The following is a 26142-nucleotide window of genomic DNA, read 5'->3' as shown; positions in this document are numbered from 1 at the left end:
AAACTCTATTCACAAGTTTTGGAAAACCAAGTGCAAAACTTGGAAACAAAAGCAAAGAAAAATACAGCGTAAGCGTACAAAAAAGGAAAATATGAGCAAAATTGTCAGAGCACAAAAAACAGTAATATAACCAAGGAAAACATGATTTTGTTTGCAATTCTTATTATTTTGCTTTAATTTTTCTGTTGTTTTTTTTGCAGCATATTTTAAATGTGTTTACAGATTTTTTTTATTCATGCTTGTTATTTTTTGATCTGCGCTTATTATTTTTATCTGCGCTTTTTATTTATTTTTGTGCTTATTTTTTTTATCTGCACTTATTATTTTTTGATTCACACTTATTATTTTTGGATCCTTGACTGCAATAGTTTTGGCGGGATTTTGATCCTATACACGCTAACGTCACGCAAGAGGCTGCGTGAACTCTATAGTTAGAGAATCAATTCTAAGTTCAATTTAAACTGCGGCAGCGCATTGGCGCTTATGTGCGCACCAGAGAGTGAGAAGCTAGAAACAAATGGTCAGACGCGCTTATATTAAAGCCAAGCGCACACTACAGAACTGATCGCAGACTGGATGTATCAACCACATGACCATCCCGAAATGTATTCATAAACTCAAGCACATAGCAATGGTAGAATTTATTCATGATAACACATGAATATAACAAACAACTTGAAAGTAGGGCTTGCACCTGCTATTGCACTGATTTGCACAGAAAGGGAAAACACAGCTGAATATAATGATGAGACAGCTGTGTCTCCTGCTTCCCAATGCCTTTCTCTCCTCTTGTGCTCTATTTCTTTGGCTGTTGCTCATTGCCAGTCTCTCACACATTGGAACAGTACGCAAACGAGATGCTTGGTTGATTTCTTAAGCAGTAACCGCGCTGGGGGCCTGGGTAGCTCAGTGAGTATTGATGCTGACTGCCACCCCTGGAGTCGCAAATTCGAATCCAGGGTGTGCTGAGTGACTCCAGCCAGGTCTCCTAAGCAACCAAATTGGCCCGGTTGCCAGGGAGGGTAGAGTCACGTGGGGTAGCCTTCTTGTGGTCGCTATAATGTGTGGTTCTTGCTTGCGGTGGGGTGCGTGGTGAGTTGTGCATGGATGCCGCGGAGAATAGCGCGGGCCTTCACACGCGCTACGTCTCCGGGGTAACGCGCTCAACAAGCCACGTGATAAGATGTGCGGCTTGACGAGCTCAGACGCAGAGGCAACTGTGATTTGTCCTCCGCCACCCGGAATGAGACGAGTCACTACGCCACCACGAGGACTTAGAGCGCAGTGGGAATTGGGCATTCCAAATTGGGGAGAAAAAAAAGAAGTAAAAAAAAAGCAGCAACCACGCTATTTGTGCCATTTTACTATCACATGTGGTGTGGAAATGGAGAAGCTAACATCTGCACTCTCACAGAAGCAGATATCTCATGTAGCCATCCTGGGCCAGCAACAAATATTTGTGGTTATAGTTATAGGCGAGGGATCAATTAATTCTGAATTAATTGTTTAATACTATTTAATACTGAATGTGTGTATTGATAAAAAATTGGAGAATCGTTTTGTAATTTAATTGTTACCCTTTGAAGCATAATTGAATCGTGAGGCCAGTGAAGATTCACACCTCCAGTAAATTATTATTTGGGCAGAATGCATAATCATACGTGTTAGAAGCGACAATGACAAAATATACATTTTTTGGGTGAACTATACCTTTAAATTCATATGCATTATGCTGGAAATGTCAGAAGGGGTCTATAATATTTTATCATGTGAAGTGTCATGGCTGTGAGTAGATTGATGAATAGCAGGGTGCTATTGTTTTCTAAAAAGAAATCCCAAGTGAAAGGATGTGTGACAACCCTTGCGACTGAGAGTGAGTGAAGAGGAAATAAAGGATTGAACAGAGTGTGTAAGTGTTGTATGGGTAGGTTGTATGTGAGGGACAGAGGTGATGCTTTTCCTCTGAAGGGTTGTAGAAGTGGCTTGCAGCATGGTGCTTCACACAGGAGGGGGAAAGCGGTTTTAACAATGTCTCATTCACATATCGCAGTGGAAATGGTAACTAAACCCTTGAGTGTCTATTGGTAAACAATCTTCACGATAGCACTCTGGCGCAGATCAATAAGCATTGAGTGCAAGGGTTTTTATGTCTGTGATTTTCCTCGGCAGAGTCTATTCTTACGTAGCCTAGCAACCACATCCACCATGAGCCACAGTTGTGTTTGCTGGCCTCAATTTGTTTGCATTTGTATTGCCCTGTCAAGCTCCTTTGATTTGCTTGCAAGTGTGGAGAATAATTTAACCAGTAGCAGCCTATGTTCTGAACAGAGTTTGCAAATGAGATCTGTTGTGGAGGATATATGGTCGGGATATTTTTTTCTTGCTCATTCAGTTCACTCTGCAAGTTAATTTTAATTATAATTATAATTTTCTTTATTTATCACACATTATACATTTGCACATATACAGTGAAATTCTTCTTTTTCACATATCCCAGCTAGGCTGGGGTCAGAGTGCAGGGTCAGCCATGATACGGCGCCCCTGACTGGAGGTGCGATAAGTTCAGACTATATTTGTGTTATATAGCTACGTAGTATTCATAGCATGTATTATCTATACTCAGAGTAAAAACTGACTTTTCTCTTGATGGAATTTTTTTTTTAAATCTTTTAAATCATGTTATTTTTACAGATACAGAATCAGATTCCTCCTGTGTCTAATCTTGGTCATAAAACATTTGTTCCTAAAGTTCTTAAAGTCAGACTCAAAACTCTGATTGGATAAGTCATGTTCGAAGCTTTTGTAAAATATCTAGTATACACCTGTGGCCGCACATCAATTTAATTCTATATTAATGCACCAAGATGCTTGATTGCTTGGCAACCGTAAACAGCTTACAGTTTGTCTAATGAACTGAATATATTTCTTGATGGAAGAATAGTTTACTCTTTATTTTGTGTATAAGAACACCCCTTACAACACATGGTACAACCACTGTAACGCACTGCCTCTTATTGTTTTAGTCAACATGCTTACCTTGGCCTTATGATGAATTCTAGTAAAAAATTTTAGATATAAAATGATTTTGAGAGCTAAAGAGTGTACTGTGTTTCATTAATGACTAGTGTTCTTCTGATATATTGCAGAAGCCAAAAAATCTGCTGATATTTGGTATTTTTAAATGATCTACATTGGTGGATTAATTATCCTGTTTGGCCGATTAGTTTCTCAAGTCGCAACAGAGCAGAGAATGCCTGCATGTACTCGAAGGAGCCATCTGAGACACGTAATTTTTTTTCACACTGGTATTCTGGCAACTCATGCTATTGATATACTTAGACATCAATTGATTGGAAGAAAGTTGTCTATACGTCACCGGCTTGACAACGCCTTCTGATAGGATGGTTATCTTACACGGTTAAGAACGAAAACAGTTGGAAGAAGATGCAGGGGAAGACAGACAAAACAGGTAAATCTTTTTGTTGGTAATTTCATAACTGATAGCTCCATACAGAAAAAAGTAGCCACCTTCAAGATGTCATTAGGGTGATTCTATAACTTCTGATACTTTGCCGTTGCGACAGTAGAAAAACTTTGTGTTTTTCTTTTTATTAATAGTAAATGTCTGATAGCAAGTTTTCTTCCAGGATAACCTTGTACATGTTTTTGAATGAATCAAGACATGTACAAGGTTATCCTGGAAGAAAACTTGCTTCCTTCTGCTCTGACAATGTTCCCCAACTCTGAGGATTGTTTTTTCAAGCAGGACAATGCACCATGCCACACAGCCAGGTCAATCAAGGTGTGGATGGAGGACCACCGGATCAAGACCCTGTCATGCGTCGTTCACAAAGACGAATCTGCCCGATTCCAGCCTTGCTGAAGCATCCCCAGATCATCACCGATACTCCACCAAATTTCACAGTGGGTGTGAGACACTGTGGCTTGAAGGCCTCTCCAGATCTCTGTCTAACCATTAGACGACCAGGTGGAGGATCGGTGATGAACTGGGGGTGCTGGTGGTGCATTTTCTACAAATAAATGCTCTAAATGACAATATTTTTATTTTGGAACTTTATAGAATAAAACAAAAAGGTTCATTTTACTCAAACGCATACCTATAAATATTAAATCCAGAGAAACTGATAATATTTTTTTTTCCAGAGCTGTATATATAACATGTAATTTACCTGACTATTAATATCTTGATATTAAATTAGGAAAAAAAAAAGTTTGCTGCCCAAAGCCATGGGGCATCTTGATATATATATATACACACACAGTGGTGTGAAAAAGTGTTTGCTGATTTCTTATTTTTTTGCATGTTTGTCACACTTAAATGTTTCAGATCATCAAACAAGTTTAAATATTAGTCAAAGATAACACAAGTAAACACAAAATGCAGTTTTTAAATGAAGGTTGTTATTATTAAGGGAAAACAAAATCCAAACCTACATGGCCCGGTGTGAAAAAGTGATTGCCCCCTAAACCTAATAACTGGTTGGGCCACCCTTAGCAGCAGCAACAACTGCAATCAAGCGTTTGCGATAACTTGCAATGAGTCTTTTACAGCACTGTGGAGGAATTTTGGCCCACTCATCTTTGCAGAATTTTTGTAATTCAGCCACATTGGAGGGTTTTCGAGCATGAACTGCCTTTTTAAGGTCATGCCACAGCATCTCATTAGGATTCAGGTCAGGACTTTGACTAGGCCACTCCAAAGTCTTCATTTTGTTTTTCTTCAGCCATTCAGAGGTGGACTTGCTGGTGTGTTTTGGATCATTGTCCTGCTGCAGAACCCAAGTTCGCTTCAGCTTGAGGTCACGAACAGATGGCCGGACATTCTCCTTCAGGATTTTTTGGTAGACAGCAGAATTCATGGTTCCATTTATCACAGCAAGTCTTCCAGGTCCTGAAGCAGCAAAACAGCCCCAGACCATCACACTACCACCACCATATTTTACTGTTGGTATGATGTTCTTTTTCTGAAATGCGGTGTTACTTTTACGGCAGATGTAATGGGACACACACCTTCCAAAAAGTTCAACTTTTGTCTCCTCTGTCCACAGAGTATTTTCCCAAAAGTCTTGGGGATCATCAAGATGTTTTCTGGCAAAAATGAGACGTGCCTTAATGTTCTTTTTGCTCAGCAGTGGTTTTCGTCTTGGAACTCTGACATGCAGGCCATTTTTGCCCAGTCTCTTTCTTATGGTGGAGTCATGAACACTGAGGCAAGTGAGGCCTGCAGTTCTTTGGATGTTGTTGTGGGGTCTTGTGACCTCTTGGATGAGTCGTCGCTGCGCTCTTGGTGTAATTTTGGTCAGCTGGCCACTCCTGGGAAGGTTCACCACTGTTCCATGTTTTCGCCATTTGTGGATAATGGCTCTCACTGTGGTTCTCTGGAGTCCCAAAGCTTTAGAAATGGCTTTATAACCTTTTCCAGACTGATAGATCTCAATTACTTTCTTTCTCATTTGTTTCTGAATTTCTTTGGATCTCAGCATGATGTCTAGCTTTTGAAGATCTTTTGGTCTACTTCACTTTGTCAGGCAGGTCCTATTTAAGTGATTTCTTGATTGAGAACATGTGTGGCAGTAATCAGGCCCAGGTGTGGCTAGAGAAATTGAACTCAGGTGTGATAAACCACAGTTAAGTTATGTTTTAACAGGTGGGGCAAACACTTTTTCACACAGGGCCATGTAGGTTTGGATTTTGTTTTCCCTTAATAATAACAACCTTCATTTAAAAACTGCATTTTGTGTTTACTTGTGTTATCTTTGACTAATATTTAAACTTGTTTGATGATCTGAAACATTTAAGTGTGACAAACATGCAAAAAAATAAGAAATCAGGAAGGGGGCAAACACTTTTTCACACCACTATATATACACATACATTTATGTGGAAGCACTCTACCCATAGTAAAACATTCTAAATTATTAAAAACTAATTGTAGAATTAATTAATGATAAGAAGTTATAGAAAAGAAGTGACAATTTATGTTACATATCATATAATGAGCTGTATGGAATATACTTAATAGTAAATAGGTCTATCAGCTGTATATGAAAGAAGAGAGTAAAAACACACACATTCATACACTGGAATATTCATACATGCATGTGGTACTTTTGTCTTGTCTAATGTTAACCAATTAAAATTTGCATTGAACTGTGCACTGTATGGACTGTATGTGAAGTAGTTTAATTTGGTCTTTTTGTAAGAAAATGTGATTGCTAATGTGCACATACTGTCCGTGGTTGCTGGACTAGTGTGTACACTGTTGTTATTTCCTTCTTCCTAATATATTGCAATTTCTTTATATGCAAATAATTAATAAAATTGGAATACTTAACAGAAACCAGGAGAACCTGCTATCTACCATTTTAAAAAACACAAAATCTTATTTTTGAAAGATTTTTTTTCATTTTTTATTTTTACAAAGTTAAAGTTTTGTGTGAAAGTTTGAGTAAATATAATAAAATCCATATTTATATTCATAAAAAATATATTTTTCAATTTATGTAAATTTCATGTACTATTATATTAAATTGTGTGATATAATGGCATTATATCGGCTTATCTGCCACCCTGCTCTCTGGATATTGGCATCGTCCATTAAAAAGCCCATATCTGGTCGACCTCTGTTGATGACTAAACAGTGAATTTGCCATTAAAGGCAAATTCTGACTCTGTCATCAGTTTCTCTCAGTACTGCAGTGACCTTGGCTTTACCCATGTGGTTGCCTTTCAGTATGCACAACTCGGGGACTCTGCTTTGTAATGGCAAAACACACCATGCGTCACTCTGTTCTCAGCTGCGTTGTTTTAAGTGTGACGAGGGATATATATTGATTTTCTTAATTGGGAGCAAGTTCAAATAATTATATTTTTGTCACAGGTGGGTGAATTGTGTCAATTTGAACTAAAATGTAATATTTCATTTGTGGGTATGTACTGTATGAGTGTGTGTGTGTGTGTGTGTGTGTGTGTGTGTGTATACTGTGCGTGTATATACATTGGCGGCCAAAAATTTGGAATAATGTACAGATTTTACACTTATGGAAAGAAATTGGTACTTTTATTCACCAAAGTGGCATTCAACTGATCACAATGTATAGTCAGGACATTAACAACATGAAAACATACTATTACAATTTGAAAAAAAAAAACTACTTAAACTACTTCAAAGAGTTCTCATTAAAAAAAAAAAACTCCACGTGCAGCAATGACAGCTTTGCAGATCCTTGGCATTCTAACTGTCAGTTTGTCCAGATACTCAGGTGACATTTCACCCCACACTTCCTGTAGCACTTGCCATAGATGTGGCTGTCATGTCGGGTACTTCTCACGCACCTTACAGTCTAGCTGATCCCACAAAAACTCAATGGGGTTAAGATCCATAACACTCTTTTCCAATTATCTGTTGTCCAATGTCTGTTTCTTTGCCCACTCTCAAAAGTGGCTTTTTCTTTGCAATTCTTCTCATAAGGCCTTCACCCCGGAGTCTTCTCTTTACTGTTGTACATGAAACTGGTGTTGAGCGGGTAGAATTCAGTGAAGCTGTCAGCTGAGGACATGTGAGGCATCTATTTCTCAAACTAGCGACTCTGATGTACTTATCCTCTTGTTTAGTTGTACGTCTTGCCTTCCACATCTCCACACTGTCCCTGTTAAAGCCAGTTGTCCTTTGAAGACTGTAGTGTACACCTTTGTATGAAATCTTCAGGTTTTTTGGCAATTTCAAGCATTGTATAGCCTTCATTCCTCATAACAATGATTGACAGACGAGTTTCTAGAGAAAGCTGTTTCTTTTTTGCCATTTTTGACCTAATATTGATCTGAAGACCTGCCAGTCTATTGCATATGGTGGCAACTCAAAAACAAACACAAAGACAATGTGAAGCTTCATTTAACAAATCAAATAGCTTTCAACTGTGAAAGTGCAAGTGATTTTCTAGTACCAAATTAGGAATTTAGCATGATTACTCAAGGATAAGGTGTTGGAGTGATGGCTGCTGGACTAGATTTGATCAAAAATTACTTTTTTCAAATAGTGACGGTGCTGTTTTTTTTACATCAGTAATGTCCTGACTATACTTTGTGATCAGTTGAATGCCACTTTGGTGAATTAAAGTACCAATTTCCTTCCGAAACAGCAAAATCTGTACATTATTCCAGACTTTTGGCCAGTTGAAGTCAGAAGTTTACATACACATTTTACAAATATATTTAACACATTTTTTCACAATTTCTGACATTTAATCGTGAAACACTTTGCCTGTCTTAGATCAGTTAGGATCACTATTTTAAGTCAATTGTCAGAATAATAGTAGAGAGAATGATTGATTTATTTCAGCTTTTATTTCTTTCATCACATTCCCAGTGGGTCAGAAGTTTACATACACTTTGTTAGTATTTGGTAGCATTGCCTTTAATTTGTTTAACTTGCATCAAACGTTTTGGGTAGCCTTCCACAAGCTTCTCACAATAAGTTGCTGGAATTTTGGCCCATTCCTCCAGACAGAACTGATGTAACTAAATCAGGTTTGTAGGCCTCCTTGCTCACACACACTTTTTCAGTTCTGCCCACAAATTTTCTATCGGATTGAGGTCAGGGCTTTGTGATGGCCACTCCAATACCTTGACTTTGTTGTCCTTAAGCAATTTTGCCACAACTTTGGAGGTATGCTTGGGGTCAGTGTCAATTTGGAAGACCCATTTGCAGCAGAACTTTAAATTCCTGGCTGATGTCTTGAGATGTTGCTTCAATATATCTACACAATTTTCCTTCCTAATGATGCCATCTATTTTGTAAAGTCCACCAGTCCCTCCTGCAGCAAAGCACCCCCACAACATGATGCTGCCACCCCCCCATGCTTCGCGGTTGGGATGATATTCTTCGGCTTCCAAGCCTCACCCTTTTTCTTTCAAACATACGATGGTCATTATGGCCAAAAAGTTCAATTTTTATTTCATTAGACCAGAGGACATTTCTCCAAAAAGTAAGATCTTTGTCCCCATGTGCACTTGCAATCTGTAGTTTGGCTTTTTTATGGCTTTTTTATGGCAGTTTTGGAGCAGTGGCTTCTTCCTTGCTGAGTAGACTTTCAGGTTATGTCGATATAGGACTTGTTTTACTGTGAATATAGATACTTGTCTACCTGTTTCCTCCAACATCATCACAAGGTCCTTTGCTGTTGTTCTGGGATTGATTTGCACTTTTCGCACCAAATTACGTTCATCTCTAGGAGACAGAATGTGTCTCCTTCCTGAGTGGTATGATGGCTGCGTGGTCCTATGGTGTTTATACTTGCGTACTATTGTTTGTACAGATGAACGTGGTACCTTTAGGCATTTGGAAATTGCTCCCAAGGATGAACCAGACTTGTGGAGGTCTTGGCCTTAGAATTTGATTTCTTTTGATTTTCCCATGATGTCAAGCAAAGAGGCACTGAGTTTGAAGGTAGGCCTTAAAATACATCCACAGGTACACCTCCAATTCAGTAGACCTCCTATCAGAAGCTAATTGGCTAATTGTCTAAAGGCTTGACATCATTTTCTGGAATTCTCCAGGCTGCTTAAAGGCACAGTTAACTTAGTGTATGTAAACTTCTGACCCACTGGAATTGTGATATAGTCAATTAAAAGTAAAACAGTCTGTCTGTAAACAATTGTTGGAATAAATACTCATGTCATGCACAAAGTAGATGTCCTAACCGACTTGCCAAAACTATAGTTTGCTAATATTAAATCTGTGGAGTGGTTAAAAAAAAAAATAGTTTTAATGACTTCAACCTAAGTGTATGAAAATTTCTGACTTCAACTGTGTATATGTATGTATGTATATGTGTTTGTGTGTGTGTGTGTATATATTATATATATACACACACACACACACACACACACATACACAGTACTGTGCAAAGATTTTAGGCACATAAGATGTTTCACAAAAGCATTTGTCTTAAGATGGGTATTTATATCTTCAGTTTTAGTGTGTCAATAGGAAATATAAATGTTAGACTCCCAAACATTAATTCTGCAAATAAAATTGATTAGAATAGAAGAACAGGGAGCCCTGCAACAGATGTCATGGCCCCCACAAAACCCCCCACTGAACATCGTGTCAGTCTGAGATTACATAAAGAGACAGAAGCAATTGAGACAGCCTAAATAGATAGAAGAACTGTGGCGAATTCTCTAAGAAGCTTGGAACATCCTACCAAGAAAAACTGTGCCCAGGTGTACCTAGGAGAATTGGTGCTGTTTTAAAGGCAAAGGTGGTCACACCAAATATTGATTTAGCTTTTTTATGTTTACTGGACTTTGTATGACATTAAGTGATAAATGAAAACTATTTCTGTCATTATTTTTGAAGACATCCTCACTATGCAACATTGTTCTTAAAGTGCCTAAAACTTTTTCGCAGTACTGTGTGTGTGTGTGTGTGTGTGTGTGTGTGTGTGTATACATATACATACACACACACACACACACACACATTATATTACATTATATTATATTGTATATATATTTTACAGAGAGATTGAGACTAGCTTGTATATTATTCTGCATTCATGCGTATTGGTGACAAACATCCATCACTTAGTGAAACTCCAAAGACAAGTCTTCAGTTTGTTCCAAAAATCTTGTTTTGCTGGCTTACCGCAAGAAATATTCTACACGCAGTATGTTGTGGAGAAAACAAAAACTTGTCAAGAGACACGTGTATTGCAACAGATGGGTCTGACCATCGTTCTTGCAGTTTGATTAAACATTTCTTGCTGTAAAATTACAGACCATCTGGCGAAATGTTTACTCTCTTTTGGTGCTTGACGAGTGTTCGTTTTGGACCCTGATTGGAAGTAAAAAAAAATGCTGATCTACCTATTGTGCATGTTATGGTATGACAGTAGTATCCTTGAAAATTTCAGTGCAGAACTTAGAAGGAGAGTAGAATCAATCTTCATCAGCATTTGTGTCCCTAAACAGCCCCATCTTAATATAAACATTGTAACTGTGTAGAAACACCCCCAATTAATGAAGACGTCTCAGTGGTTTTGACACCGCAAATGGAAACTAGAAGGAACGAAATAAAGACAGGTAGAGCGAGGAGAAAAATGGTAAGAGATGGAGAGAAAGAGTGCATGGAGCTGGTGGAGAAAGGCTGTATGACAGATTGAGGCCACTGACTGTTCTCAGAGAGCAGCTGTGAGAGGTGGGAGTTCTCCGATGAACTAACTATGACTTGCGGCTGCACTTCAACTGCCTACAGTCTGGCCTGTCTGGATCTTCAAGAGAAGAGATTTGTGCTTGTGTACTTGCGAACTGGTCAGCTGAACTCTTATATAAACCAAAATAGCATTTGTTTGGACTCCTGATCAATTATGCAGTAAAATGTTGATGTAGTTCATTCAGCGAATGACATGGATGACCAAACAAACCTCTCCAGAAAAATAAACCTGAAAAAATAAAGTTTTTACAGTTTATTAAGGTATGTTGTGATACAGTCAGTGGCCACTTTATTAGGTACCCATTTTGTAATTGTTGTTGAGTTGGACCCTTTTGACATTTCGCGGCACTTTTTCTTGATTATTGCGGCCCAAAATGACTGAATTTGCTGAGGCTTTTCTCAAAAATTGCGATGCCATTTTCAGCGGGTTTTTTTTTTTTTTTTGGTGTTTTGCTGTGAAAACTCACATATAATCATAGTTTATTTGTGTAATTTAAGTCAGTGATGGTATAAGTGTAATAACCTGTAAATATTTTAGTGTTAACTGAATAAGGCTGAGCCTAGGTAACTGAATATGCAGAAAGCAAGCACAAAATAATATGCACCTAAATTTAAAAGGTGAAAACTGTGATATAATATGAGTTTAATATTATTTTATATTAACATTTTAAACCTTAGACAATTCAAGTAAACTTTGGTAAGGTTAAAAAGTAGACCTTCAATAAAATTTTAAATTAAATACACAAATGAGGAGCGATTCCATCGCCTGATCATGATCATTTGATCTGTGATCATTTGAGATAACCGTGATTATTGAGCACTTTAAATTCAAATTACATTTTACTATCCAAATAAGGGAATTTTCAGCAAATACTGAAATGCCATGATTCCAGCTTTTTTTGTGTCTCGTGTTCAGGTGCAGTTCATTATGTAAGCACTCCAAATTAACTCAGCAGCTCATCTCCTCCTCTGTGTCTCTGCATGTCATTAACACTAGTGTATAAACCCACAGCGACCAAGGACGTTTGCCATTACACAAATGTTAAATTAAAGTGAGCACTTTGTAATACTTTTCTAAACTTTGACTGGACCGTAGACTGTAGATGGGAATCGTGAGGAATATAATGAATACGATACCGGTTCCGATTCCTCTTTATGTTTCTAGTAATGATTCTTTTAGTACTTTTGAGGAAGAATTATTTGGGAACTAATATATGTGTGTGTGTGTGTGTGTATATATATATATATGTGTGTGTGTGTGTGTGTGTGTGTGTGTGTGTGTGTGTATATATATATATATATATATATATATATATATATATATATATATATATATATATATATATATATATATATATAATTTATTTTTATGTTTTGTTTTTATTTTTTTTTTGCATTTACTGCCCTTAGCAGCCTGTTTCAAAATGATGAGATAATTTCAGATTTCTACTAGGGCTGGGCGACATGTAAAAAATATTTTAGCAATAATCGCCTTAAAAAATACAGTGATATCTGATTACATCATCAACCCCCCTGCCTAGGGTCGGTGAATTTTTTTGCTTTATTGAATTTGCTTTAAAATTTTAATTCATTTATTGAAACACAAAAAACTTAAAAGACATTTCTAAATTCAAATTGCACTTTAAACTAAATGAAAAAAGCAATAAAATAACAACGTGATAAAAAAATCTTATTTAACCACCTCCCCAAAATCCAAAGATTTACCATTTGCCATCACGCAAGCATCCATCAATGACAACAGGTGGACAATTACTAATAAACTACAGATTAAGAACTAAAGACCATTATAAATGTAAAGACAATAATAATCTAAATAAATAAGCCAAAAAAATTCCCTTGTGTTCCCAAAACGATGCTGCCAAATGTGTGTTCTTATCAAATTTGTGTTTGTATTGCGTTTTGTTAATACAGTTAATGCTGCCTAAAGAAAATAAAATAGAAATCAATTTTAGGTTCGAGGTGAACATGTCTTGTATTACTTTATGATTTAATCACTTTCGTCTTTGTTTCTTGATATATATTACTGAACCTGCAGAGTTGGGTTCACAATGCATGCCAACCACGTGGAAATAAAACGGACTAAACTCACAGCACCTCTCGAGATGATCTGAGATAATTTGCAGCATTCTCATAGACAACATTATTCTTGCAAACAGTTTTTAGACTAAAGAAACAGAGAAAAAAGAGTGAAAACACTTTACATGCACTTGTTCCATGAGACAGGCTTGTGCTGCACGTCTCTGAACAAACAGTGAATCAGACACAAGCACTGATGGATTTTCTTTTGTCTGTTCTTAAACATAAAATAAAGTGTGTTTCTTCAAGCGCATGTCTTTGTGACTAACAGCATGTCTTGTTATGTGAGACGTCTTACAGGTTGCCCGCCTATTGCGGGTGGATGAGCAAAATTATGCACGCATAAAATACATTTGGACGAGGAGCTTGCAAACTGGATTCGCATTTTGCAGGAAGCAGGTGCTGGTTTCACACCCTGGCCACTGTTTCGTATATCTGGCAACTTCCCAGATCCATGGTTTTGTCATTTCCCGATATTGTCGATCATCGTCTGTTCGCAGTCGGCATCAGGATCTTTGTAAGACATCGTCGATATCTGATTACATCGTCCTATCGCCCAGCCCTAATTTCTACAGAGCAGATTTAACTAATCAGAAATGCATTTAATACAGTTCTTGAAAAAGGTGTGTTTGCAGTATTTTTATAGTATGTTGGTGCATGACACAGTGTTGTCTCCCCTTTTCCTTGTCAGTGCTGTTTATAATGTCGAGGCTGTCTAGCCGTTTGAGAGGTGCATTTGTCAGATATGGGAAGCAAAGTGCTTATACATATATATATATTTATTTTTTATTTTTTATTTTTTTTAAACGCTTCGGTGGCCCGACAGTCACACACTTTTTAATTCAGTAAAAACAACTAAAAACATCACCTGCCAAAGCTGCTAGTAAGTGTGCCGAAGTTGCACGCCACTGCTGTGTGGCCAGGTGCCATTGCTGCCATTTGATTAACAATTGCAATGCTATTATATTGTTTACCTAATAAAGTGTCCACTTAATTGTGAGTGTTTGTTATGTTGTAGTCTAGTGCTTATAGGCCTAGAGCTTTAACATCAATTTTACTAGTGATTAGTAGTTTAATCCTCAACAGTAGATGCCAGCTGCCACTGTTTTTGTGCCATTTCTGTCCTAACACTAGAATAGATGACTGAATCAGGCTTATGATATGTGAAGAGAATACCAGACTGAATATACTAAATAAACTGGACAATTTGCAAACTGCAAACTAATTAATAAACGCAACTAATGTTTGAAAACTTTCTGAGACATGAAATAGAAATGTGAGGCAATGTGAACAGCTAAGAAAGTCAAAGGAATGGGGGTGAGAGCTTTTCACAAAGTTCTCATAAACCTTCCCACACAGAATCTGTGCTGTCTGTGACTAGTAATTGCAAAAAGAAAAACCTCAGATGCTAAAACCATTTATTGAAATCATATTTCATGGTTATCAAGACTTAACTGATGGTTTGGCCTACATACACTGCTTGGCCCAAAGAAAAGTTGCATACTCTAATATTTAGTTGGACCGCATTTAGCTTTGATTACAGCGCACATTCGTCATGGCATTATTTCAACAACTTTATGCAGCGTCACAACATTTATTTCCATCCAGAGTTGCGTATATTTTTGACCGAGATTTTGTATTTATGACGGGTGGCTCAAACCACTCCGTAAAGTCTTCTCCAGCACATCCCAAAGACTTAAGTGGGGTTAAGGTCAGGGCTCTGTGGTGGCCAATTTATGTGTGAAAATGATTCCTCATGCTCCCTGAACCACTCTTTCACAATTTGAGCCTGATGAATCTTGGCATTGTCATCCTGGAATATGCCCGTGCCGTAAGGGAAGAAAAAATCCATTGATGGGATAACCTGGTTATTCAGTACATTCAGGTAGTCAGCTGACTTCATTTTATTGCCGCATAACGTTGCTGAGCCTAGACCTGACCAATTGAAGCAACCCCAGATCATAACACTACCTCCAGAGGCTTGTACAGTGGGCACTATTCATGACGGGTGCATCGCTTAATGCGCTTCCCTTCTTACCCTGACGTGCCCATTGCTTTGGAATAGGGTAAATCTGGACTCATCAGACCACAAGACTTTTTTCCATTGCTCCACAGTCCAATCTTTATGCTTCCTACCAAATTGAAGTCGTTTTTTTTTTTCCGATTAGCCTCACTAACAAGTGGCTGTCTTGTGGCCCCACAGCTGTTTAGTCCCAATCCTGTAAGTTCTCGTCGCATTGTGCTTGTGGAAATGCTCTTACTTTCACTATTTAACATAGCCATGAGTTCTACTGTTGATTTTTTTTACGATGTGACTTCACCAAGCGTTTTAGTGATCTCCGATCATGATCATTCAAGATTTTTTGCCAACCACAAGCTGACGGTTCACCACTATCCTTCCAGGTTTTAATAATGCGCTGGACAGTTCTTAACCCAATTCCAGTGATTTCAGCAATCTCCTTAGATGTTTTCTTTGCTTGATGCAGGCCAATAATTTGCCCCTTCTGAAACACAGTAACATCTTTTCCATGACCATGGGATACATCTTCCGACATGGTTGTTTAAGAAATGAGAAGCTATACACTGCATCAGTTAGGGTTAAAAGAATTGTTGCCAGCTGAAACATATTAATCACTGCAATAATGATCCTATCATAGGCTCTTTAGTATATGTGTATTTAAATCCAAATAGCAAAAAATTTTTGGGCCAGCCAGTGTATGTCCTCAAAGAGTAATATATACGATGACCTGGAGGTTTAGGCAATAAAAGCATAGGCAAACTGTATTCTTGCTGAACCAAATTTTTTACTATCAGCGTAACTTTCCACACTGCAACTTTAAAGGCCAAGAACCACCCAGACAGGGAAAGACCATCTGACTGACATGTAAAGCCACCAACTACAGTTAGTTTTGTTTTTATTTGCTGTCTAGAAACTTGTTTACCTGAAATAAATAGATACCACAATAACAGACCAGTTTCGTGCAGAAGAATGCAAATTGTCTGCCAGTATTTTCTGATAACATGCTGCATTCATCTTGCCATAAATTTTCACAAGATTCCCTGTGCCTTTAGAGCTCACACACCCCCAAAACATCAGTGAGCCACCACCATGCTTCACAGTGGGGATGGTATTCTTTTCACTATAGGCCTTGTTGACCCCTCTCCAAACATAGCGCTCTTTGATACAACCATACCATCTTTTTCCAGAGCAGCCTGTATTTCTCATGTGGTTACCTGTGGGTTTTTCTTTGTATCCCAAACAATTCTTCTGGCAGTTGTGGCTGAAATCTTTCTTGGTCTACCTGACCTTGGCTTGGTATCAAGAGATCCCTGAATTTTCCACTTCATAATAAGTGATTGAACAGTACTGACTGGCATTTGCAAGGCTTTGGATATTTTTTTTATATCCTTTTCCATCTTTATAAAGTTCCATTACCTTGTTACGCAGGTCTTTTGGCAGTTCTTTTCTGTTCCCCATGGCTCAGTATCTAGCCTGCTCAGTGCATCCATGTGAGAGCTAATAAACTCATTGAGTATTCATACACAGGCACTAATTACAATTTAATAAGCCTTAGGTGTGGGAAATTAACCTTTAATTGCCATTTAAACCTGTGTGTGTCACCTTGTGTGTCTGTAACAAGGCCAAACATTCAAGGGTATGTAAACTTTTGATCAGGGCCATTTGAGTGATTTCTGTTATCATTATGATTTAAAAAGGAGCCAAACAACTATGTGATAATAAATGGCTTCATATGATCACTATTCTTAAATAAAAGACATAATCAGTCATATTTTCAAAATCAATGCCAAAATTTCACAACTTCTGCCAGTGTATGCAAACTTTTGAGCACAACTGTATAGAAATTCCGCACTTGCTTTCCAGTCTACATCTTGATGTAATCCTTCCTCATAATCAAGCAGCGTGTTTTTATGAGCTGAATGGGAGGCTAAACAAAAAGTTAAAATGTGACGAGACTGCAGTATACCCAACAGACTCGTGCAGCGCGTGCAAGCCATTCATGCATCACAAGCCGGCAGCGCTTCAATATCGGTTAATCGCGTGAGTAAACGCTCCCGCTTTGCTTCGGTCAGGCTGCGCAGATGGCAGCCTACATTCCGTGTTTCATTTGTTTCTTTCTGCATTCAGAACAACACGTGATATAATAAGGAAAACAGAAATATTAATCCTTGAGTTTTCCAAACCAGAATACAGGTACACCCTCCTTAAACCATGGTCACATTCAAAATTACATTAAACGATTAAAAGAGAAAACATAAACCCACATCGTGGGATTGAAAAATCGGAGTCTATTCAAAATATGAATTAAAACTGGAAATAAAGTTTTAGGATTTTGCAGGTGCGATTCACCGAAAAGGGCTAAATAGTTGATCGGCTTGTGATGTGCAAATGGCTTGCATGTGCAGTGCAAGTCTAGTCATACTTTAATAGTGTTTAGCCTCCCATTCAGCTGATGAAAACACGCTGTGTGATCATGAGGAAGGAATACATCAAGATGTAGATTGGAATGCAGGTGCGAAAAACGTCATATAAATAAAATAGCCTGCTCCTCTCTCATTGTTGCTTGTGTGCTAGTGATTACATTATTACAATGACATAATATAATAAATGTTTAAGATTCCACACAATGTGATCAGTAATGAAATAAGCAAATTTTTGATATTAACTGTGTTAACTCATTTTGTACAAAAGGACAGGTTTTCTTTCTTTAAAGCACTTTCACAAGATGCTCTGTGAAAATTCACATGCAGGATCATGATTCTATCATAATCATCATGTGCCTTCCTTCACACACATGGCTGAAACATAAACCTAATCTAATGCGTGTGTTTATTTTTTTCCCAGGGACACAATGTGGCGTGTATTCACAGGCGCTCTCTCCGTAGAGGAAAAGGAGAAGGGTAGTCAGGTGCTACAGGACCTTAGGGAGATCGAGTCATGGGTGTATCGGCTGCTGCACTCTCCTGTGCCTGTTGCCGGTCAGCGACGCGTTGACGTAGAAGTTCTCCCCCACGAGCTGCAGCCTGCACTGTCCTTTGCCCTTCCAGACCCCTCTCGATTCAGTATTGTAGACTTCCCACTTCACCTGCCCCTGGAGCTGCTGGGGGTAGATGCCTGTCTGCAGGTCTTGGCCTGCATTCTGTTGGAGCACAAGGTATGGATGGCCAGAGGAGCAGAACTAAAACTGTAGCAGTACCAATTATGGTATCAGATGGTAATACCATATATACCATGATGATACTTAATAATTACAATATTCGTGAGCCATTTACTTGGAACTCCAAGGTACTTCAAAGGATACCATGGTGCTAACATGGTACCTGTCTAAAAACTCACTGTATGATTTTAAACCTGCACAGAGGTACCAGTGTTAAAGATGCTTTAAATTGAAATTGGTTGTTGACTATTTATTGAAAGTGATGGACATCCAGACACTGCAGGGTGAGAAAAGTAACATTATACCTCAGCTTCTAAAATGTACATCTTCTAGATTAGTTGCTATCAGGTGGAGCTAGTGTTTAGGACTGCATGAAATGGCTTGATGAGTGCAGTTTTCTGTGTAGTGTTGACAGTACACTCACTGAGCACTTTATTAGGGGCACCTGTACTTATTCATGCGATTTATCTAATCAGCCAATCATGTGGCAGCAGTGAAATGCATAAAATCATGCAGATATGGGTCAGGAGCTTCAGTTAATGTTCACATCAACCATCAGTATGGGGAAAAAATGTGATCTCAGTGATTTCGACCGTGGCATGATTGTTAATGCCAGACAGGCTGGATTGAGTATTTCTCTAACTGCTGATCTCCTTGGATTTTTACATACAATAGTCTTTAGAGTTTATTCAGGATGGTGCCAAAAACAAAAAACCATCCAGTGAGCTGCAGTTAATGAGATCAGTGGAGAATGGCCAGACTGGTTTGAGCTGACAGAAAGTCTGTTGTAACTCAGATAATCACTCTGTACAATTGTAGTGAGCAGAATAGCATCTCAGAATGTACAACATGTCAAACCTTGAGGCAGATGGGCTACAACAGCAGAAGGCCATGTAACTTATTTAGGACCATAGTGTGCATAATAAAGTGCTCAGTGAGTGTATTTCCTGTTGAAAGAGGACGTTTGGGTGGGGCATATAGAAAGGATTGTCCCTTTTTAGAAAAAATAGTCTTTAGTTTTGTCACAACCATGAACCAGGGCTGAGCTTGGTTTGGCAAATTACCATACTACTCTTACTACAGTATATCTGCCTTATAGAGCTGTGGCAGAAATAGAAAGAGTAGTAAGGGTAGTATGCCATTCCGAACTCAGTCCGTAATTTGCTACTTGCTGGTTTGTTGCAGGGGGAAGGACATTCTTATTCTAGAGAGCATTTAATTGGACAAAAATCTATGTAGTGCAGCATGACTCCTCAATATTTTTGGTTTAGATTTGTCAACATTTAGGGGTGCATTAGCATATTGATAACCTCAAAGTAAACACACATGCACTAAAAGCCACAAAACTCGAAAATTTTGATGTCATGGGTTTAATAATTTTACCAATGTGGGTCATGCTGATTGTGGCAAGGAGACTGACTTTCACTCTCTGCTGTCTGTAGGTGGTACTGCAGTCTCGAGATTATAACGCCCTCTCTATGAGTGTCATGGCATTTGTTGCAATGATTTACCCCCTTGAGTATATGTTTCCTGTCATTCCACTGTTGCCTACCTGCATGGCCTCCGCAGAACAGGTAACACAGCATCTGACAAATATACAGTGTTGTGTGTAGAATGAATGGATTGGTCAATTAATAAAAATAAAAAAAACATACTTGGGCTAAACTATTATATTGTACTGTCCTTATAAATAATGTTCTTTTTTTCTGTATTTCTTTACTCACCTCCTTTCTTTCTCTCTCTCTCCCTAGCTCCTGTTAGCACCCACACCATATGTTATTGGCGTGCCTGCCAGTTTTTTCCTGTACAAGGCTGACTTTAAGATGCCTGATGATGTTTGGTTAGTGGATCTGGACTGCAACAAGGTATACTATGTATTTGTAATGTCACAGACTACACAAGCAGGGATTTGTGGATTATGGCATGTTGTTAAGCCATTAGTAATTAATGTTTATGTCTAACAGTGGTCCTCTGTTGATTGTATAACTCCATTTAGGTCAGTGCTCCTAGCAACGCAGAAATGATCCCTCCTTTACCTGAGCCTGAGGCCTCAGAACTGAAGAAACACCTGAAACAGGTAAGTTAACCAGACATCTTCATCTTCAGACTACTTTTGTTCAGACTCTACAGCCCTAGAAAATTAAGTGATCAGAAAATAGATTCTAGAACCACTACACAGTAATCATACTGTCATTTAACAGCTGCTGTAAACATCGTTAATTATAATTTAAAAAAGGAACAAGCCAAAGAGAAACCTCATAATGCAAAGATATTTACATTTTTACATTTATATTTATTCATTTAGCCAACACTTTTATCCAGCGACTTATAAACGAGGAAACAAATTAAAAACACATTAGAGTTTTAAACTCTGTCATTTAAAGCTGAATGTAGATGTATGACAGATGATTAAAGACTTTATCTGACAGTGTTTAATATTGATGTTGACAGATTAACATTGTAGATGATTGCTTATGTATTGTAATCACTCTATATTCTCCCCCCCCTTTTTTGTTCCAGCTCTTGGAGGTAATAAATGTTTTAAGTTTCCCCAGTTATAGACTAAATTTCGAGTTCTGTCGCTTACCTTTTAAAGAACCCAGAATTAGCTTCTGACCTGATTCTTAACACCTCTGAGCTTAATTATATCCCATTAAAGGTGCTGTAAGTGATTTTTTTTTTTATATATATGTATTGACATGCAGAAAATGCTTCCATTACCTGTCAGATATCACTGAAAGAGGTGCCATGAAATATCATACCTGTCTGTGTAACAGCCCTATAGGCTGAGTAAACAGCTGGGTAAAAGAGATCGTTTGTTTAGCAAATTAGAAGACTCTTTGCCTGTCAATCATTGTGCGCGTTCCCAGGGCACCCCATAAATGCTTAGAGTGCTGGTACGGTGTCCTGCTCCAGCGAAACACTCCGGGTCGGACATCAGCTCAGGAGGACCCTCCCCCTCCATCTGCTCCAACGCAACGGTCTCTAGTGTGTGTGTGTGTGTGTGTGTGTGTGCGTGCGTGTGCGCGTGCGTGTGCGCATGTCTTTGGAGTGTTGGGATTTGGAAAGAAGGGGCATGGCTAAATCAGTGTCTTGTGTGTTGGAAGTTCCAGAACAGCTAAAATCGCTTGCAGCACCTTTATAACATCAAGATGTGTAGTAAACCATTTGAACATGTTACTGTGTTGCCCTCAGTCATTGTCATATACTGATAAACTCTGTCTCAAGTCTTTCTTGTGTGTTTTTAACAGAGGCTCATTTGTCTTTTCAGCACAATCTGTTGTTTTTGTTTTTGCTAGTCTGCAGCAGAACTTCTCACCCAAAATTGATTTACCATGTTGTTTCATCTGGCATTAAGCATAATTATCATGCTGTCATTGTAATCTCTCAAGCCAAAATAGTCAATACACTGAATCATCAGTTGTGTCTCACAAACCATGACTCACAAATCTTCATTCTCCATTATGAATCACCATGAATCAGGCCGTTATCTTCACATCAGGATTGTTCTGAAACCTGATTTTTATACTGTGGTATGACATCTTTTATTTTATTTTTTATTTCAGTGTAGGGGTGGGCAATATGATCAAAATCTTATATCATGATATAACAAATTTGATATCACGATAACGATATATATCACGATATAGTTATTTGTTTTTTTCAATCCATAAAAATTAGTTTATATATTAAATAACCATATTGTAATGCCTATTTTTTTTTTTTTTATCCAGTCATTGAATTAAATACTTTATAAATGAAAACTACTTCCTCTTATATAATTTTCTCTTTACTTGAAACTTGACAAACATAGAGTAAATAATTACAATTGGTGGTATTTAAAAAAGTGGTAATCAACATTACCACAATGCTAAATTTCACATTTCAGTCTGATGTTGTTGACTAGAATTATTATTATAAAACACTTCAGCTCTTAATGGTTTGTCATCTCTGTAGAGAATAATTGAATATCTGAAAGCGAAGCCGATTCGTCTTCTAATATCTAACATCATTCAAACTGAATTTTATTAGGGTGATGAGGTGTAGTTTAAAAAAAATCTGCATAACAGTTGACACATAATTGTTGGCGCATAACACATTGTTTTAGCTGTTTTCCTCATCAGTGCTGGTTAGAATGTCAGGCTCTCTCACCATTTGAGGTGTTTGACTTCCTCCATAGCACTTTACAAACTCAAAACTCAGTACAATTCAAATGGGTCATGCAAGTTTTTAAGTTTGTGCCGCGATTGAGAGAAACCGGATGAGTAGTTTAAGTGTAGGGCCGTAGCTAGTGGGGTGAAAGGTGGTAATGATTCTAGGGGCCCAAAGGTACAGAGGGCCCCACAACAAATTCTAAACTGTATTTTTTAATAGGAAATATACAGTCAGGGGGCCCAGATTACCTTGCTACAACCCTGTGTATGTGTCTGCAGAGCCTGCTGGACTCGCACGCTCTTTCATGCCTCAAGAGATATCGCGTGCGAAAACACAGATGTGTGTGTCTGATGAGAATCGTATTCAGAAGAACGTGAGATTACTGTCATTGAATTTGTCAGTACCTGAAAAACCCTGTTTCTTCAGTTCTCTCAGTCTCACGTAAAGCCACTCTGCCTTCCCCCTCCATTTCTCCAACAGAATGTGTACCATGTATGTGTTACGTGAATAGAATGAGGTGCACATTTCTAGCCACTCGGTGGCGATTTTGCGTAACCGTGATGCAGATGATAATCCAAAATTTGCCAAATTTCTACCGGTTTATCATGTCTACCGGTATATCGCCCACCCTATTTCAGTGGTTTAGAGACATACTGCCCTACCTTTTAAAAATATATTTATAGAGACATGCAGCAAGATGTACATGAGGCAGTATGGAAATTTGCCCCTTACTTTTCTTGTGGCTGTTATTCAGTGCTATATTGTATTTTATGAGCTTTTATTTTAAGTTGCTAGAGACCAAATACACTATAAACCTACCAAAACATAATATTTCATGTTATTTTGAGTTTTGAGTTCTGTACAAAGTTCACCAATCAGTTTTAATGCTAGGATGTGCAGTGAGATCTGCTGATTCATCACATAACCCAGTGGTTAACTCTGGAGTATCTGGTGTAGGAGTCATACCATCTAACTTGTCAATTTGTTTGTTATGATGGCTATGCTCAGAATGGAATACTAGCTTACTACTTACATAATAATGCACAGTATTCACTGTATATTTCGTACTATTTAAATAAATAATACTTGAAACTGTAGGTGTTATCCCACAATAACTTTTTCTAAACCATGATATGCTACATTTTTATCACATGACCTCACTACATTTGTCACATAATCTCATCACATTGCATGTTTAAATCAGTGAGTGATGTGCAGTTATCATTATGGAAATAAAATGTTTATTTTGCATTTGTAATCCAATTTTGTTTAAAATTCTCTTAACATTTGGCAACTGGATGAAATGAGTCATAAAATCGCAGCTGATATTAGCCTAATTTCAATTCATCCATCACACTGGATTTGAAGGTCACATTCTGTGCATACAGAAAATGAACATATTGTGCACAGTACACATACTATATGCTACAGGTATAATAAGAGTAGCATGGTAGCATGCTATTCCAAACATAGCCATTTGTCTTTCTCTGTGGTTTCTCTTCTCTCTTTAGATTCCACTCACTTTTTGTCACATGATTTCTTCATCCTCAGTGACAGGTTGTCATGTGACATTCCCTCCATGTTTTCTTGTGTTCTTCAGTGTCTGGTTAGGTTGACTCTGATCACCCAAAAGCAGATCTTCGCCTCCGATTCGAAGGTTCATAATGCTTTGCTCTTTGAATGTGCCTTGTTCCGTTTGCACGGAAAAGCGATTTCTATCTCTCTTTCCCCCTTCACACAACACACACAATTCACACAACACATGACGCCCTACACATATTTCTGCTGTATCTTTAACAAATATTTAAGACACAGGCATTTCTTAATTCCACTCTCTCTTAATAAACATACTCATAAACATGCACACACTAAAGTCTCATTTTGTTTTGATAGCCTTTAACTCAGCACTGTTCTTATTCATCTCTCTGTGTGATAAAGATCTTACATAAGCCTTCCTGATTCTCGTAGCACTATGTTTGGCTTGAGCATGTTTGAATGCAACTTCTCACTTACATAATGCTCATTAACCCAAAGCAAAAATCATCTAAGAACACTGAGCAGATTATGTTATTGGTTTGATAGTGTGCTGCCCAAATGGTGTGGCAAGTGCAGGGTCTGTCTGAATGCCAGCTGAGAGGCATTAAGTGAGCAATGGCAGAATTTTCAGTGTGCTTTGTTAATGGCTCTGTGATGACCGCACCCTTCCCTTCTAACACTTATTGAAATCCTCGATGCAGCACTGTTGTTTCAGGCAATAGCTGTCTTTAAACTATTACACCTGTGTAAAATTTGTGTAACGTTAATTTAATATAATTGTAAGCCATCTTACTGCCAGCAGAGACAATGACTTTGGTTTCATCTTTGCTATTCAGTAGGTTTATAGACATTGATCAGACCGAGTCCTGATCAGACCGAACGTCTATAATGTGAGACATGATTGCCTGAGGTGATAGTGCTCTTATTTTGGTCTTCTCTGTAATGTCAGGATTCATTAGGGGTTCAAGCCCGAAGGGCTGATACCCTATTGTAATTGTAAGGATTATTAGGGGTTCAAGCGCAAAGTGCTAGAAACCCTATTGTATTTGTAAGGATTATTATGGGTTCAGTTATTATTATTATTATTATTAGGGGGTTTTATTATTATTATTGTTATTATTATTATTATTCTGCCCTAAAACTGATTGTGCTGACCAAACTGTAAGGCCTAGAGACTTAAAACTTTCAGGGATGGTAATACTCCGGTTAGCTATCCATACGCATGGAATTGGCCCATAGGTGGCGCTATAGTGAACAAAACAATAAAGATCACATTTTTGGGCCATAAGTCTTGAACCGTAAGGGCTAGAAACAAAGGCCGTTCACCTGATTGGAACCAAACCAGTGCAGAAAGATTCCCAATATGAAAAGTTGTTAAAGGAATTTCGAACTTTTTATTTAGCGTCAAACTATGTATGCCAAAACGTACGTCCCAATCTCAATAATTATCAAAGAAAGTTTTAACCTGATGTTTCTGAAAACTAAGGCACTTTAAAAAAAAATTAATTGCTAACAGACTGTCTAATTAACACTTAATTTCTGTTAAATATGTACTTAAATTACCTTAAAGGCTTGAACCCCATTAATTGCTGCTGGCAGCTATATTTGTTTATTGTATCTCTCTGGTGTCCATCTCCCTCTTCCACCTATCTCTTTTTCTCTATGTCATCTGCTTCTCTGTCAAGGCTCTGGCAAGCATGAGTCTGAACACTCAGCCCATTCTGAACCTGGAGAAATTTCAAGAGGGACAGGAGCTCCCTCTGTTGCCACCTGGCCGTGACAAAGCCTCCCCCTCCTCCACTGAGTTCAATCCACTCATCTACGGCAATGATGTAGACTCTGTGGATGTAGCCACAAGGTATACACCTATTTCTGTACCTTCTTTGAGATGAGGGTGAACAGCTGGTAAATCTTTAGAGTTGCTACACTAATATCTTTGAT

General features: G+C 38.1%; 1 protein-coding gene across 33 annotated transcripts in view; it reads left to right on the top strand.

The window, feature by feature from the left end:
* The window catches only part of LOC127453397 (MAP kinase-activating death domain protein-like), a 105278-nt gene that overhangs the window by 23978 nt on the left and 55158 nt on the right, over window positions 1-26142 (top strand). For 17 of the 33 annotated variants that reach the window (XM_051719936.1, XM_051719921.1, XM_051719917.1 and 14 more), the window contains exons 5-9: window positions 18198-18507; window positions 19953-20084; window positions 20262-20375; window positions 20507-20587; window positions 25887-26059. In XM_051719936.1, coding sequence (XP_051575896.1) covers window positions 18198-18507; window positions 19953-20084; window positions 20262-20375; window positions 20507-20587; window positions 25887-26059 — 810 coding nt within the window. Of the gene's footprint in view, window positions 1-18197; window positions 18508-19952; window positions 20085-20261; window positions 20376-20506; window positions 20588-24265; window positions 24323-25886; window positions 26060-26142 lie in introns of all 33 variants that reach the window. The other 16 variants (XM_051719803.1, XM_051719821.1, XM_051719811.1 and 13 more) reach the window with 1 other exon arrangement.

The sequence above is a fragment of the Myxocyprinus asiaticus genome, chromosome 2 (assembly GCF_019703515.2).
Source record: "Myxocyprinus asiaticus isolate MX2 ecotype Aquarium Trade chromosome 2, UBuf_Myxa_2, whole genome shotgun sequence".
In the NCBI taxonomy this organism is placed as follows: domain Eukaryota; kingdom Metazoa; phylum Chordata; class Actinopteri; order Cypriniformes; family Catostomidae; genus Myxocyprinus; species Myxocyprinus asiaticus.
This window is presented reverse-complemented; position numbering and strand designations above follow the sequence as displayed.